The sequence below is a fragment of the Berkeleyomyces rouxiae genome (genome assembly GCF_048999995.1).
Source record: "Berkeleyomyces rouxiae strain 22BRR77 chromosome Unknown BrBRR77_ptg000002l, whole genome shotgun sequence".
Taxonomy (NCBI): domain Eukaryota; kingdom Fungi; phylum Ascomycota; class Sordariomycetes; order Microascales; family Ceratocystidaceae; genus Berkeleyomyces; species Berkeleyomyces rouxiae.
Genome location: NW_027396492.1, coordinates 1,262,347 through 1,276,151, shown reverse-complemented (window position 1 = coordinate 1,276,151; position 13,805 = coordinate 1,262,347). Strand labels below are relative to the sequence as shown.

General features: G+C 52.1%; 4 protein-coding genes across 4 annotated transcripts; 3 read left to right on the top strand and 1 right to left on the bottom strand.

The window, feature by feature from the left end:
* Nucleotides 1-1,893: 1,893 nt before the first annotated feature.
* On the top strand, nucleotides 1,894-4,524 carry BROUX77_001908 (uncharacterized protein; the record flags this gene model as incomplete). The annotated part of the gene is made up of 4 exons (XM_073746389.1): nucleotides 1,894-2,792; nucleotides 2,980-4,068; nucleotides 4,130-4,310; nucleotides 4,366-4,524. 4 exons carry the CDS (start codon nucleotides 1,894-1,896, stop codon nucleotides 4,522-4,524), a joined length of 2,328 nt encoding a protein of 775 aa, XP_073606990.1.
* A 709-nt stretch (nucleotides 4,525-5,233) lies between these two features.
* Nucleotides 5,234-7,607, bottom strand: BROUX77_001907 (uncharacterized protein; the record flags this gene model as incomplete). The annotated part of the gene is made up of 3 exons (XM_073746388.1): nucleotides 5,234-6,170; nucleotides 6,242-7,160; nucleotides 7,304-7,607. 3 exons carry the CDS (start codon nucleotides 7,605-7,607, stop codon nucleotides 5,234-5,236), a joined length of 2,160 nt encoding a protein of 719 aa, XP_073606989.1.
* Nucleotides 7,608-8,427: 820 nt separating this feature from the next.
* BROUX77_001906 (uncharacterized protein) lies at nucleotides 8,428-10,197 on the top strand (the record flags this gene model as incomplete). The annotated part of the gene is made up of 1 exon (XM_073746387.1): nucleotides 8,428-10,197. One exon carries the CDS (start codon nucleotides 8,428-8,430, stop codon nucleotides 10,195-10,197), a length of 1,770 nt encoding a protein of 589 aa, XP_073606988.1.
* A 1,017-nt stretch (nucleotides 10,198-11,214) lies between these two features.
* BROUX77_001905 (uncharacterized protein) lies at nucleotides 11,215-12,803 on the top strand (the record flags this gene model as incomplete). The annotated part of the gene is made up of 3 exons (XM_073746386.1): nucleotides 11,215-11,334; nucleotides 11,808-12,619; nucleotides 12,719-12,803. 3 exons carry the CDS (start codon nucleotides 11,215-11,217, stop codon nucleotides 12,801-12,803), a joined length of 1,017 nt encoding a protein of 338 aa, XP_073606987.1.
* Nucleotides 12,804-13,805: the final 1,002 nt, after the last annotated feature.

The window sequence follows — 13,805 nt, the reverse complement described above, 5'->3', positions numbered from 1 at the left end:
GTTTGCAAACTCTTAGTTGTGGCTCTCAATAATCCTTCTCCCGTCGCGGTTTCTAGCTTCGTTGTTTCTGGTGGGTTGGTCGATCTATAGGGACTTCATCTAAATCTATGTATGATGGAACTAGTCACCAGTGCCACTAGCCCCGATGGGGCTAAGCCTCTCTCACTACAAGTCCACAGCTAGTTACAAAGACAGCCAGCTACCGTGTATTCCAGACAGGCAGACATATGGTGCAAGTGAAGCCAGCGCAAGAAGAATTCTTGCTGGTTAGTTGTGCCGTCATCGAGACGATCTTGGCATGTGCAACAATGGACAAGCCAATCTACGACTACCTAAGCACCAAATCTGGGTTCCCAAAAACAAACTTGCACCAAACCAGCAGTAATTAGCTACAGGCACTACGGGTCACTCACAGTAACTATGTATGTATGTACATATGTAAAACAATATTGCATGCAGATGAGCTGCGACTTTGTTGCTGCGTGGCCCACCTCATCGTTGCCCTGCCTTTCTTCATATCGCAAGCCCATAAGGCATAGTTACAGACTTTTTGTAGTTTCGCAGATTCGTCGCTTTGGAAGTTTTGCCGTGCCAACCACTCTCTCCGCCTGCCTGCAGAGGTAGTTGCCTCTTCTGACAAGACATATAAACGGGTCGTCTCTCTATGACTTCCTCGATGCCATTAACTTATTCTTTTTCTTCTCTTCTTTTCTTACTCTCCAAAATCAACCCCTTCCCCTCCCCTTCTTTGTCCTCTCCGTATTCTACTCCCATCCATCCTAACATCCATTCGTCGACAAGCATCTCTCCGTTTCTCTGTAAGTCCTCCTTTCCCTATCCAAGGCCCCCCTGGTCAATGTACATGCCCAAAGCCGCACTGATTTGGTCCACATCCGCGTCTGTCTCTGTGTCTGGTCGCACAGTCCGACCACAAACGCCTGCATGTATTCAACCGGTACACCACATTTCTGTATCACATAGCCAACTCCAGCGATTGTGGCTGTTGAGAATGACCTCCCAAACTGCCCTGACCTTCACTGCCTGATCCAGCAAAGGCCTGCTCTTGATCGCCGGTGCTGACAGCTTCCAGTCCCTTGGCCCTCGCCAACATTGAGTTAAGACCCTCCTGCCACATCACATCTCTTATTTTGAGTAATCCGAAAACTACCAAAGGGTAACTAACTAGTTAGTTGACCCCTGCCATTTGTTTCACTCTAAGTTCCCACCAGTACACATGGTAGAGCATGCCATGAGAACGGCGTGTAACAAACCAACAAGCGACTCTCACCCGTATCGTTTTGGCTTGCATCACATCCACCTGGCAGAAAAACCATGCACTCGTGCTAATGCCATCGGCGCACCTAGAGCATCACTGCAACTTTATTCACAAGTTGCACCACTTAGTTGATAGTCCCGCCATCTAAACACATCGTCTCCAAGCATCTGTCTGGTGATGCACCAGCTCTAGCTTTTGGTTTCATCGTCACCTTTGTTATCATTTTTGTCATTCGAATCTTCCTTCGACATATTGATTCCATACTCTAGCTGATATACGACGCAAAAGACAATATCCGCACCGTCGTTACCGCCAACGCCGATATACCATAGACAGGGTATCGGTGCCGCTGGTGGTTTTCCCTCTCACCTCTTTTCTCACGTCTACCTGCTTAACAGCTGCTAATAAGATACTACCGGCCTATTTTATTGATAAATCGGCTCTCGTACCAAGCCGCATTGGGCCAGCCTGAAAAAGCTGACCAAGCCAAAACCATACTAGTGAGTTCAGACGGGTTTCTCGAGCGGACTAGTGCCAAAAACAGCTACGCACTGTGCACAACACTGTCCACATTCCTCTGTTTTATTCCACTGGACTCCCTCGTCTTTCTTTAAATCATGCTGTCGTCGTGGTTGAAACAACTTCAAGTATCTCCTACCAAGAATCAAGCGCCACCGTCTCAATCGAAATCCTTACCTAGTCGACCTCGCCGATCGAAAAAAATCACTTCGGCTGAATCTTTCATTGCGTTGCCCAAACTTGCGAAAGCAAGTCCCACTACAACAACCGTTTACAGAACGAACCCTAAATCCCAGCGAACTGGGTCAGCGGATACTGCTCATCTGTGGAAAGACTTGCCCTCGTTCTCAGACCTACCTTCGCCTTCGCCCTCGTTCCCAGAATCACCCTCTTCCCCGGCGGCTGCGTCTGCCATTTCTCGGGTCGACCGAGCATTCGCCCAAACCAACGACCGCCACTCTGCTGCTCGAAACCCTCACCATCGCTCGAATCGTTGCTCCGGTCCCGCAAATGACCTAAGCCTTCTTACGCCGCCTCCCGTTTCTCCACCATTTTCGCAGAAACGAGCACTTCCTACACCGTCATCGCAACTTTTTGGCGCTGGCTTCGATACTCTAGATCTAGAGCCTCGCTACATATATCATCACTTAAACACCAAGAACTCTTACGAACTCGAAGTTGAGAGACGCCTAGAGGATCTCCTCGGCTTGACCCATTCGTCGTCGATTTCTCCCGACAAGTTATTGAGATTTTCTGGCAACCAGCCTCGCTTTTTGACTCAGGATTGCAACATGAATCTCGGAGTTCCAATGGATTCTTCTATGGGCCGCAGTCGCCAGGACTCCTTTGTGAGTGCCGGCCCTAAGGCGATTGCTATTGGTGGTGGTGGCGCCGCTGCTGCTGGACGAAACCGCCGTGAAAGCCTACAGAATACTGGAAGCTTCATGGGCGGCGTCAGCTGGGGTGGAATGTCCCTTGGGAGTTTCGTTAGAGATGAGTAAGTTGAGTTGATACCTATCCCCCTCTGAATTCCGTTTTTCAAATCGTGTACTTGCAAATGGTCGCTCTTTTTTTTCCTCAAGACACGACACTTGTCTTCTCAATGTTGCATCTCCATCCCCCCCGCAGTACAGTCTGTGTGTAATGAGTTTGTCTTGATACTAAAACCTCTCATTTGCAAACAGGATGGCCATGCATGGTACCTCTCCGTTCGGCGCCCACCAATCTCCTTCCTACCATTCTTCGTCCTATTTGCCTAAACTCGAAGCAAATTTTATGAAAGACTTCCAATGTTGTGGACATACTCTCGCTGATCTCCACGACTTGTTGCAACATTATGAAGAGGCTCATACCAACAATGCTAGCCCGACTGCGAGAAACCCCCCGGCCGCTTTCTCCCAGTTCGCTCGCCTAGGCGGTCTTCCTGCTAGTGTTAAGAGCGCAGATATCAGACCGGGCCATTTGGGTGGCCTGCAGCAGTTTGGTGGTCCCGCGCAACTCGCTCAGCAGGCACGCCAGCCGCTTTCTGGAATGTCTGGTCTCAACATGCTAGCTCAAGCCAACCTGCAGCCTACTAGTAATCTCCAGGCTATGGCTTTGTCCGAAGACTTGGGCGACATTGGCGATATGGAAATGGAAGATGCTGTTGGCCATATGGAAATGGATGATCCTCAGCAACAGCAACAACAGCAACAGCAACAAAGAGTCATTCAGCAAACAAGACAAATGTTCGGCCAAGGTGCTGGACGCCCTCAAATTCAGCTCAATTCTTCTGGTCTCGCTCATGGCCTACGGACGTCACAGCCTACTACACCCGCTGTGCAAAGCTTCGGCCTGCAGCACAACCCCACCGTCTCTTCCGTCAATACTCCTACACTAAGTACGCAGCCCGGTGGCGGAATGTTTCCCAAGCGAGCTCCAGGTGCCTCTTTTCTTCAGGCGTCAGGCATGGCGAGTGAAGACATGTCTATGATGGACCAGGACTTTTCAGGCATACAGCAAAACAACATTACCGGTGCTGGTGGTATGGACTTGAATACCATGGGTGTTCAGGATGATGGTAACTGTATTCCGGACCCAGGCAAGAATTTAAATTCTGGTGGCCTTCTTGCGCATCAAAAGATCCTGCTTGCCCAACTGGCAATGGAACAGCCGGATTTCCAAAGCAAGGCACCCTTCTTACAGCGCCTTGGCCTTCTACCTGAAGAAAACAAACCCTTCAAGTGTCCTGTAATTGGATGTGAGAAGACATACAAGAACCAAAATGGTTTGAAGTGAGTGTACATGTATTACAAATGGTCAAGTTGGTGCAAAATATTAACAGATACACTGTAGGTATCATAAGATGCATGGACATCAAAGCCAAGTATTGCACGAGAACGAGGACGGCACTTTCTCCATTGTTGACCCCGAGACTAGTGCTCCTTACCCTGGAACGCAAGGCATGGAAAAAGAGAAGCCGTACCATTGCAATGTTTGCATGAAGCGATACAAGAACCTCAACGGATTAAAATATGTAAGTTTGAGTAGCCTGCCCCCTACAAATCTGAACATTCAACTGACAAAAACAGCACCGAAACCATTCGCCGTACTGTAACCCGGACCTCACGCAGGCAGAACTTCTTGCCATGACTGGCATCAACGTGGCAAACCTCAATCAACAAATGCAAGACATTCAGCATCTACGGGAAATGCAGAACATTTCCGACATGCATTCTATGCAGGAATGATTTGTTTCTACATGATTTCAATATTGCCTTAGTTGTCGCGCGGGGTTTGCACAGCCAGTCATCATAAAAGTTTATGCTTATGTATCTCTTTTGTTCTTTTCGTTCATTTCACGCCCATTACAGGAACAGGAGTATTTCAAACGCGAGTCCCTCTCGATCTTGCTGCAGTCTTTACACAACATTGCCCGTGGGATAGGCTTTTTATTCCTTCTGTTCCATCTCCTCCATGGGAAGTTGATGTTGCACTGACTCTTCACCATTTACGCCATCGTGCTCAGGATCACAAAAAGCATTTCGCAGTTCTTCGCATGGATTCTACGAGTAAACTAGGCTTACAAAGCGGCGTTTCTGTCGGTGCCTCTCGGGTCTGTCAAACGCGGTTCTGGGCTCTCTCCTTTCTTTTTCATTGTATCTTTATGGCTCATCAAACTTTGCCACGGCCGTTTGCGATTTTCGTTTACTTGCATTCTTGTATCTTTCCCGCCTTTTTTAACATGTATCTTTCCTTTGTTCACGGCGTCAAGATGGTTCGATGATGGGATATCATATCGGAAAAGTTATTGGCTTCACTTCAACAAACGCTTTTTTACCCACCCACTCCCCGCCCTTGATGTGCTATTCTCTCTCCTGTTATGAAATGTCCACTCCCATGTCTAATAGTCATATTAAAAATTGCCTCAAAAACAAAACCAGCACTGTGATTCGTAAATCATGACTCAGTTTCTTCGTCAGCCACCTCCACCTCGGTTGCCTGCCCATAGCGCGAGACGCGCAAGCACTCGAAAAGCTCAGCCTCTTCGCCAACCAGTACACGGCCCTCGCTATCGACCTCCTGCGACAGCTCAATCAGGGCCGCGCGCGACAGCTTCATAAACGCCTCGGTGCGCACGACGCGGCCCCAGTGCTCAAGGCAAAACTGCGCCGCACGCTTGCGCAGCCAGTCCTCGCCCGCCAGCCCGGCCGCGGACCAAATGGTGCATGCATGCGCAACGTCGAGCTCGCGGCCGAGCCGGTTGACGCACAGGTGCCGCAGGTGCGGGATGCCGTACATGTTGGACATGACGAGCAGGCCGGCAACGGTGGAGAGTGCGGGGTGTGCGCTGGAGCTGGAGCCGGCGCTGGTGCTGGTGATGATGGTGCTGGCAGTACCGGCAGGGGTGCTGGCGTTTGCGTCGGGGCTGCCAACGATGCTATCGGTGTACAGGTACAGCAGGAAGGCGCGCACAATGGTGTATGGCTCGGGGATGTGCATCTTTTTGGTGTGGAACTCGGCCATTTGCGAGTTGTACATGCGCATGAAGTGGGGCCAGCGGGTTTGCAGGATGAGCTTGTGCACGTAGATGGGCGGGGAGATGGGAGTTTCGGCGGCAAGCCAGTCGCGTTCGTCGCCGGGGCCGACGACGGTGGTGGCGGACATCATGTCGACGTCTTCTGCTTCGTCGGCGATGGCGGTGATTATAAAGTCGGAGCCGCTGCCGGATTCAGGCGGCATGTCGAAGATGGTGGCGAGGTCAGAGCCGAGGCCTTTGGAGGGCTTGTCGTTAACGGGGCGCGAGGCAAAGGCTAGTCGCGTTGCGCTGGTTATCTCGGCGTCGGGTTGGGTCTCGAGGAATCCGTAGCGACGGAGGTCGATTTCCATAATGTCACTGGCAAGGAAGCTGGGCGTCAGTAGAGAAAAAGGAATAACAGATGTTGTCCTAGTAGTCGTCACACATACCTGAGAAACTCTTCAAAGACAACGGGCCCAGCGCCCATCTCCATATCGGATTCGCAACCCAACAACCAAGCCTTAGTACCGTCTTCATTCATAGTGCAGTAGTGCCATCTGTAGCCGGCCTTGTACACCTCGTTTCCCTGCGCAAGCTTCTGCCATCGCAGGGATTCCAAATCCAATGCTGACAGTGTACAGAGATTTGAGTTCATTGTTGCAGCTGGAGTCTGGAAATCCAGCAATGTGCCAGCCGAGTACACATGGAAATGTGATCCCTGGCTCTGTGATGGAATAGTGCCTCCAGAGATGAACTTTAGAGAAGAAACTGCGCCGGGCGCCGGAGGCGCAGAGCCCTTGATCTGAAATGACCGAGGATTGGCTTGTGCCGTTCGTGAGTTTGCTGCATATCGGGAAGATCCAGGGGTGCCTGCACTGGGAAGAGCGAGCTGACCTCGAATATTCACAAAGTCTGCGCCAGGCCGTCTCTCGGTGCCAATCTGGGGAGGGGTCTGGAAAGCTGGGTTACCTTTTAGGTCAAGCCACCAAAGATCGCCGCGCTTGTCCATGCCGTCGCTTAGGCCGCCAAACACCCATATCCGGTTGTTCCAAATGTACGCTGAGTGGTCGAAGCGGGCCACAAAGCGCCACGATCGTGACCATGTGAAGGTGTTGAGGTCAAGGTAGCAGATGTCGTCGAGGACATGGTTGTCTCTACCCGTGATTCCGCCAATGACAAAGAGCTTGTCCTCGTGCAAGACGACAGCGTGGCGGGCGCGACCTCGGGGAATGTGGCCGCTGACCTGAGGCTTGCGCCAGTAGGCGGTTTTAAGATCAAAGATGATTAGGTCGGAGAGGTATGCTCTATGTTCGTTCTCACCGCCAAACACCAAGAGTTTGTCTCCCTGATATAAAGTAGCCGTGTGGCCTGTGCATATTAGCCAGAGTCCGATAAGTACGCTTGCATGTAGTTCTGTGATACGACATGCGACAAAACCAGTGTGTCGCCTCGTTTGCCCAAGCAAGCAGGGCGTAGCACAGGGGCCCAGGGAGGAGAGCCCATCTACTTACCCATACGAACACCTGGGATATCGCCAAAGTTGTCAACCACCCGCCATTGCTGGTTGGCCAGGTTAAGACACAGAACGTGGTTGTATACCTCGTCGGTGTACTGATCGAATCCACCAAAGGCGTATATCTGATTGTTCCCGCAATACGTCACAGAAGCATTGACCAAGCAGGCTGGGCGCTGGCCATCGGTGCGAATGACTTTGGGAGAATAGCTCTCTGTGGCATCTGGCCAGGTTTTGGCGGCCGAGTCTGACATGACGTAGGTGTTGCTGGAGCCCGAAGACTCGGCAAAAGAAGTGTCCATGGCGGGGGAGGCTATCTCGGGCAAAGGATGCAGCTGGTGACGATGATCAGAAGCGCCAGATGGTGTGACAGGGATTATATAGAATGGATCGGCCGTACAATATGAGGGCCGGGGAGCTTCCACAGGCGAGAAGAAACACTGAGACACTGGATTGTGCGCCCAGGAGGTAAAAAACGAAGTCGTTTAATAGCGCGAGGCAAGGCTAATGAAGTCGCCCCAATGCGACGTGAAGCAGCTTGGGTGGGACGTCAAGATTGAGGATCGAGAGACGATGACGTTGGTCTAGTGGCAGGGATGGCCGACGATGGCGATGGCGGCAGCAAAAAAGACACGGTGAAAAAAGGAAAGAAAAAAACGGAGCGAAGGCGGATGCAGGGAAAGATTTGAAGGTTGACCAAGACATGCACAATTGCTGGACGCCGATGCACTTAAAGTGTTGGAAATTCTATTTACGGCAGATTGGGCCGCTTGGTGTCTCAGTAAAACGCGCGATAGGGTTGGAGGGGGGGGGCTGTTGTGGGTTTGAGTCTGGGTTCTGATCACGTGTAGATAGTCCACTGATAGTTGTTGTGCCAACACCCGTGTAGCTAACGCAATAAATAAAAGGTCTTTGGAGTCTCCATCTCCCAGCTAGTGTTCTCTTGATTTCGCTCTTAGCATCACATACCTTTCACACGAAAACTCTACATCCTACTGCCGTTTTTTTTTTCTATCAACTGCTTCTCTAGGTCATATGCTTAGCATTCTATGCACTATTGCTTCGTCTACACCGTTCTCCGAGATCATTCTTTAACAAAATCGTCATCCTACAGCAGTCATCATGACTATGACAACTCCTGGTCTGTCTACCCCCATCAAGACACACACCGGTATTTTCTCCAGTCGCACTGCTGGTGGCCGGATGCCATTGACCCCTTCTCCTCGCCAGCGCACTGCCTCAATCAACCTCGAGTCGTCACCGTCTCCTTTTACGCCCGACAAGCTCTCGGGCCGCACAGTCCACCGCGGCAACCTCACCTCCCAGTTCAAGCGCGCCAGTGTCAACCAACGCGACTCGCCCAAATCCAACATTGCCGCCGGCGTGTCGACTCCGCGCCGCGCACTCGAGCTTGGCCTGTCCGACTTCCAGCTGTACGGCACAGGGCCTCGCACCCCGGGCAGTGCCAGGGCCAAGAAGGTGGTCCGCGTCAAGGCTGCTCCCAAAACCACAATCACCTATGGCGCTGACCGCTTTATCCCCAACCGCGGTGCCAGCTCGGCCATTGCCAACTCGGGCTCGAGCAAGATTGACAAGCCGCGGACGCAAAAGTCCAGCCGCACCGGCAGTGCTGCGAGTGGCTCCGATATCTTGGCAAGCGCTACTGATGAGGCCTTGAATGCGCTTGATAACCTGAATCTTGAGGACGACGAAGAGTTTGTCCACACTACTCCCCGTACTGCTGCTTACCAAGATACTTTAGCCAAGGCCTGCGATGTCGACCTAAGCACTCGTATTCTCCAATTCAAGCCGGCTGCTCCCGAGAGCTCCAAGCCGATTGACTTGCGCCAGCAGTACAACCGTCCCCTCAAGCCCACCACTAACACGGCCCAATTTCGCCGCCGGATCGCCACCGCCCCCGAGCGCGTCCTAGATGCCCCTGGTCTGGTTGATGATTACTACCTGAACCTGCTCGACTGGAGTTCTGGCAACCAAGTTGCCATTGGTTTGGAGAGAAGTGTATATGTTTGGTCTGCCGACGAAGGCTCTGTCAATTGCCTTATGGAGACCAAGCCCGACACCCATGTCACCAGTGTTAAGTGGTCCGGAGATGGAGCTTATGTTTCCGTTGGTCTTGCTTCTGGCGAGGTCCAAATCTGGGATGTTGGCGAGGAGGCCAAGATTCGCAGCATGTTTGGACACGAGACCCGCGTCGGTGTGATGGGCTGGAATAAGCATCTGCTGTCCACCGGCGCCCGGTCTGGTCTTGTCTACAACCACGATGTCCGTATTGCCGAGCACAAGGTCGCCGAGCTCGTGTCACACACGGCCGAGGTCTGTGGTTTGGAGTGGCGGTCCGATGGCGCGCAACTGGCTACCGGTGGCAACGACAACCTAGTTTCTATCTGGGACGCCCGCTCCACTTCCGCCCCCAAGTTTACCAAGACTAACCACAAGGCTGCCGTCAAGGCCCTGGCGTGGTGCCCGTGGAACATGAACCTCCTCGCGACCGGCGGCGGTGCCTACGATCGCCACATCCATTTCTGGAACACCACTTCTGGCGCCCGCGTCAACAGCATTGATACGGGCTCGCAGGTGACTTCGCTGCGCTGGAGTCCGCACTACCGCGAGGTTGTCAGTACTAGTGGTTTCCCCGACAACGCTCTGAGCATCTGGAGCTACCCTACACTTGTCCGCAACATTGAGATTCCTGCCCACGAGAGCCGTGTCCTCCACAGCTGCCTCAGCCCCGATGGCCAGATGCTTGCAACGGCGGCGGCCGACGAGTCTCTCAAGTTCTGGAAGATCTTTGAGAAGAAGCCGGCCTCTGCCTCGTCTTCGAGCATGTCTTCTGGCAAGGCCGAGATGACCAAGTCTCTGACTATCCGCTAAACGCCTCTCGGTTTGCGATCGACTGTGCTTGTGCTCTTTTTGGCAGGACTGGATTGTCTCTCTGTGCCGACAGGTAAAGTTGGATCTCGATCAGGGCGCCCATGGCTCCTGATCCGTGGTCCCGGTAGGTATAGCTTTTTTGTTTCTTTCGTAATGGTCCTTTTCGTGCTCTTCAGTCACGACGCGCTTAATGCATTTACAGCGGGCGTCCATGGCCCGATATGAGATGGGCTCTGGGACACGATACGTTACACGGGGTTTTAATTTGCTTCTTTCGACGCACGATTTGCTTGGTACTGTTTGCTTGTTCGGATTTGGGTTTTTTTTTTCTCCTTTGATTCTTCGTTTCAGTTGGCCTTCCTTTAGCAATGTTTCCAGGATATAGTTTACTGAGAATTCAATATTAGACTCGGGTTTTGTTCTACACCAAAGCACTGGCTTTTCGTAAATTATCGCCATGTACTTGTACAAAAGGAGCTTCTTAGCTTCCGCCACAGTTAGTGAGGCGCCACGTATCCACTGTACCAGGACAGCTTACTAATCAACCACGCCTCGCGCTAGCTGCACCCACCGCTTCTTCCAGCAAGGCAGCCAGCCTTATTTTCGACAGCCTTGGTGGCATATGTATGATCCCTTCCATATACAACACTCCCGTTTATATTGGCCATTCACCCGCTCCAGGCTCGGTCTCTGCCATCACCATTTGCTCGTTCCTGTCCTCTCGTTCTTTCTAGCCTTTTTGAATTTTGTGATTTTTTTTCCTAGCATCCTGTGCCATCGTCTCTTTCCAGCTCCGAAGCCAGTGCGCTGTCTTGTCCTTTGCCCTCATACCAGCGATACTAGCCCACCGCGCAAGCCTATTGAATTGCATCCAAGACGCCCGTTGCCGCAAGAGATCTGGTTACGCGACAATTGCGCCCGCCTCGTACCTTGACGATCCAGACCACATCTTGGCGTCTAAGCACCGCCATATAAGCACCGCCCAGCTGTTTCCCTCGACTCGCTCCACCACCCACAATGTCGAACACGGCCGTTGGAGGTGTCTACGAGCAGATCATTGAGGATGTGATTAGCAGCGCTCGTGTCGACTTTGAGGAGAGTGGGATTGACGAGGCGACGCTAGAGGATCTGCGAAAGGTAAGCTCGACCTGACATAGACACACTCCACCGTCACATGCTCCGATTTGCCGGCCGCACATCACATTGTCGATGCATCGAGGCATCGTTCCGATTGGTCCGGTGCTCCGGAATGCAGAGAGAGCAAAGAAAATATGGCCATGCTGCAGAAGCATAAAAATAGTGCGGCCAGGCCAGGCGAGGCAAGTCGCTCACAGCAATCACCAATGGTCAGAGACTTGGGAAAGGGAAGGGAAACATCGGGCTGCCAGGGTGGGCTCTCCTTTTAAACTGACAGCCAGTTTCTCCACCCTCTTGCTCCCCGCCGTTTTTGATTGGCCAGTTTTGCCGCGTGTGACCGCCCCATGTCGCATGTGAGGTGGCATCTCGTCTCCACGAAATCAAGACGGCCAACGATATACTTGTCGCACACTCTTTCATCAAAACTTCAGCGCACAACTTTGCTAACATGCCTTCCAATTCACGTTGTCCAGGGCTGGCAAGAAAAGCTCACCGGCCTTAGTATTGCCGAGTTCTCGTGGGACCCCCAGCCAGTTGCCGAGGCGCCCCCGCCGGCACCGGAAGAGCCGTCATTCGCACCTATGCTCAATTCCGATGCCGCCATGATGCTCCCGCAGGGCTCCTATGTCCAGCAGGGTCAGATGCCGCTACCGAGCAATGACGACACCTACATCAAGGCGGAGCCTGACCTGCAACCGGAGCTCTCAAATGTGCCGTTCCAAAACGTGGCTGCTGCTCGTGCCGCTCAGCAACTACAAAGCAATTATGGAGCTCGAGCTACTAACTCGATCAATGCAATTCGTACCGGAATCAGCGGACAGGACAGCAGCCAGGGGCAACAGCAACAACAGTCTGGCATTGCTCTGCCGCACCCGTCCCAAACAGATGGCGCAGCCGACCTTGACGACAATGATGTAGAAGGGATTATCATGCGTCGCCAGGCCGACGGTACGCTAGAGGAAATGGGCAGAATAGAGATTGACCGCCTGCTGCATACTCAAATCACAGCACGGGCGCAGGCCATGGAGGGTGGCGGGTTGATGCTGCCACTAAAGTCTGCGTCTCGCCGAAGCCGCAAGGCTGCTGCTGCGGGGCTAGAGAGTAGACGCTCAGCGGCCAGCGGCCAGGTTGACGGCGCTGACGATGATGAGGATGACGAAGACGCCATCAACTCGGATTTGGACGACCCCGAGGACCCCGAGGAGAACTCGGATGACGAAGACGATCCGTTGGGGCCTATGATGCTGTGCATGTACGACAAGGTCCAGCGCGTGAAGAACAAGTGGTACGTGGACTGTGGCTGCGGCTGCGGCTATTTTCATTCATTCGGATATAAATGTCCTGATCCAGGCAACACATGCGCTAACACAACTTATCTCTGCAGGAAGTGCGTGCTCAAGGACGGCGTTCTAACAGTCAATGGAAAGGATTATGTATTCCATAAGGCCACGGGAGAGTATGAGTGGTAAAGAAATGCGTGTGCCGCGTGTGTGTGCGTGGGCTAGAGCACACAAAGCAGGGAATTAAGTCCGGGCACTCGATAACTTCATGCGGGTATGTTAGATATCTAGTTAGAGTTGCAACTAGATGACTAGTTAGTCCCATACAAAGTACATGGTATGGCAGTTAGTTAACTATGTATAGTCACTTGTACTATCGATGGCAACACTTCAGCTGCATGAGCTCTTTGTCATCGCCCAACTATAGCTGCGTAGCCCATGTCGTTAGTTACTGCATCGGCTTTTTTTTTTTTTTTACCTTTGGCTCCTCCATGCTTGGATACCTACATACATATTGCATTCGTAAGATGACATCATTGATGAATTCAACTTAGCCCTTTTTTCTTCTTCTTTCTGTCTGTCCCGTTCTCGGGTCGGGATTTGCCTTTATTTCAATACTCCGTGAGTCACACATGTAGAGTCCAATGTGAGTTTTTTTTTTTTTTTTTTTTGCTGGCATGCAGGCCATCATCACACATGTATACATCACAGGAATGCCGTTCCGTCCAAGGCCTGCAGCTCATATATGCCCGGTCCACGTGTGCGTGCGTGACTTGTCAGAACCTACTTTTTTCTCGAGTTCTTTCAGCGGCCGAGATGGGGATATTGGTAGGCGAGGTGGGACTTGGGCTTGGGAATGCCTGATCTTTTTCACGGCCGGAAAGAGTCGAGGTAGAGAGTGACAGGGTGTTGTGTGCCTTGCGATGAGCTTTGCGCGGCTCGTCAGGAGGAAGAGAGGAGAGGAAGGGGGGAGGTGAGGGGGGCTCGAATGTATAAGTCCAGGAAGTTATCCTCAGTCATATGCGTACATGTGTACAGTTGTGCTTGTATTTTTCCCTTGATTTTTTGCACAAGTAATAAAGCCTCAGTTGCAATACTACTCTACTCTGATTTGGTTCGTATGGAGGGTTACTTGGCATGGTTTGGTTGGCTGAGAAGCCCTCGGACTCTGATTTCGGTGCCTGTCCGCCG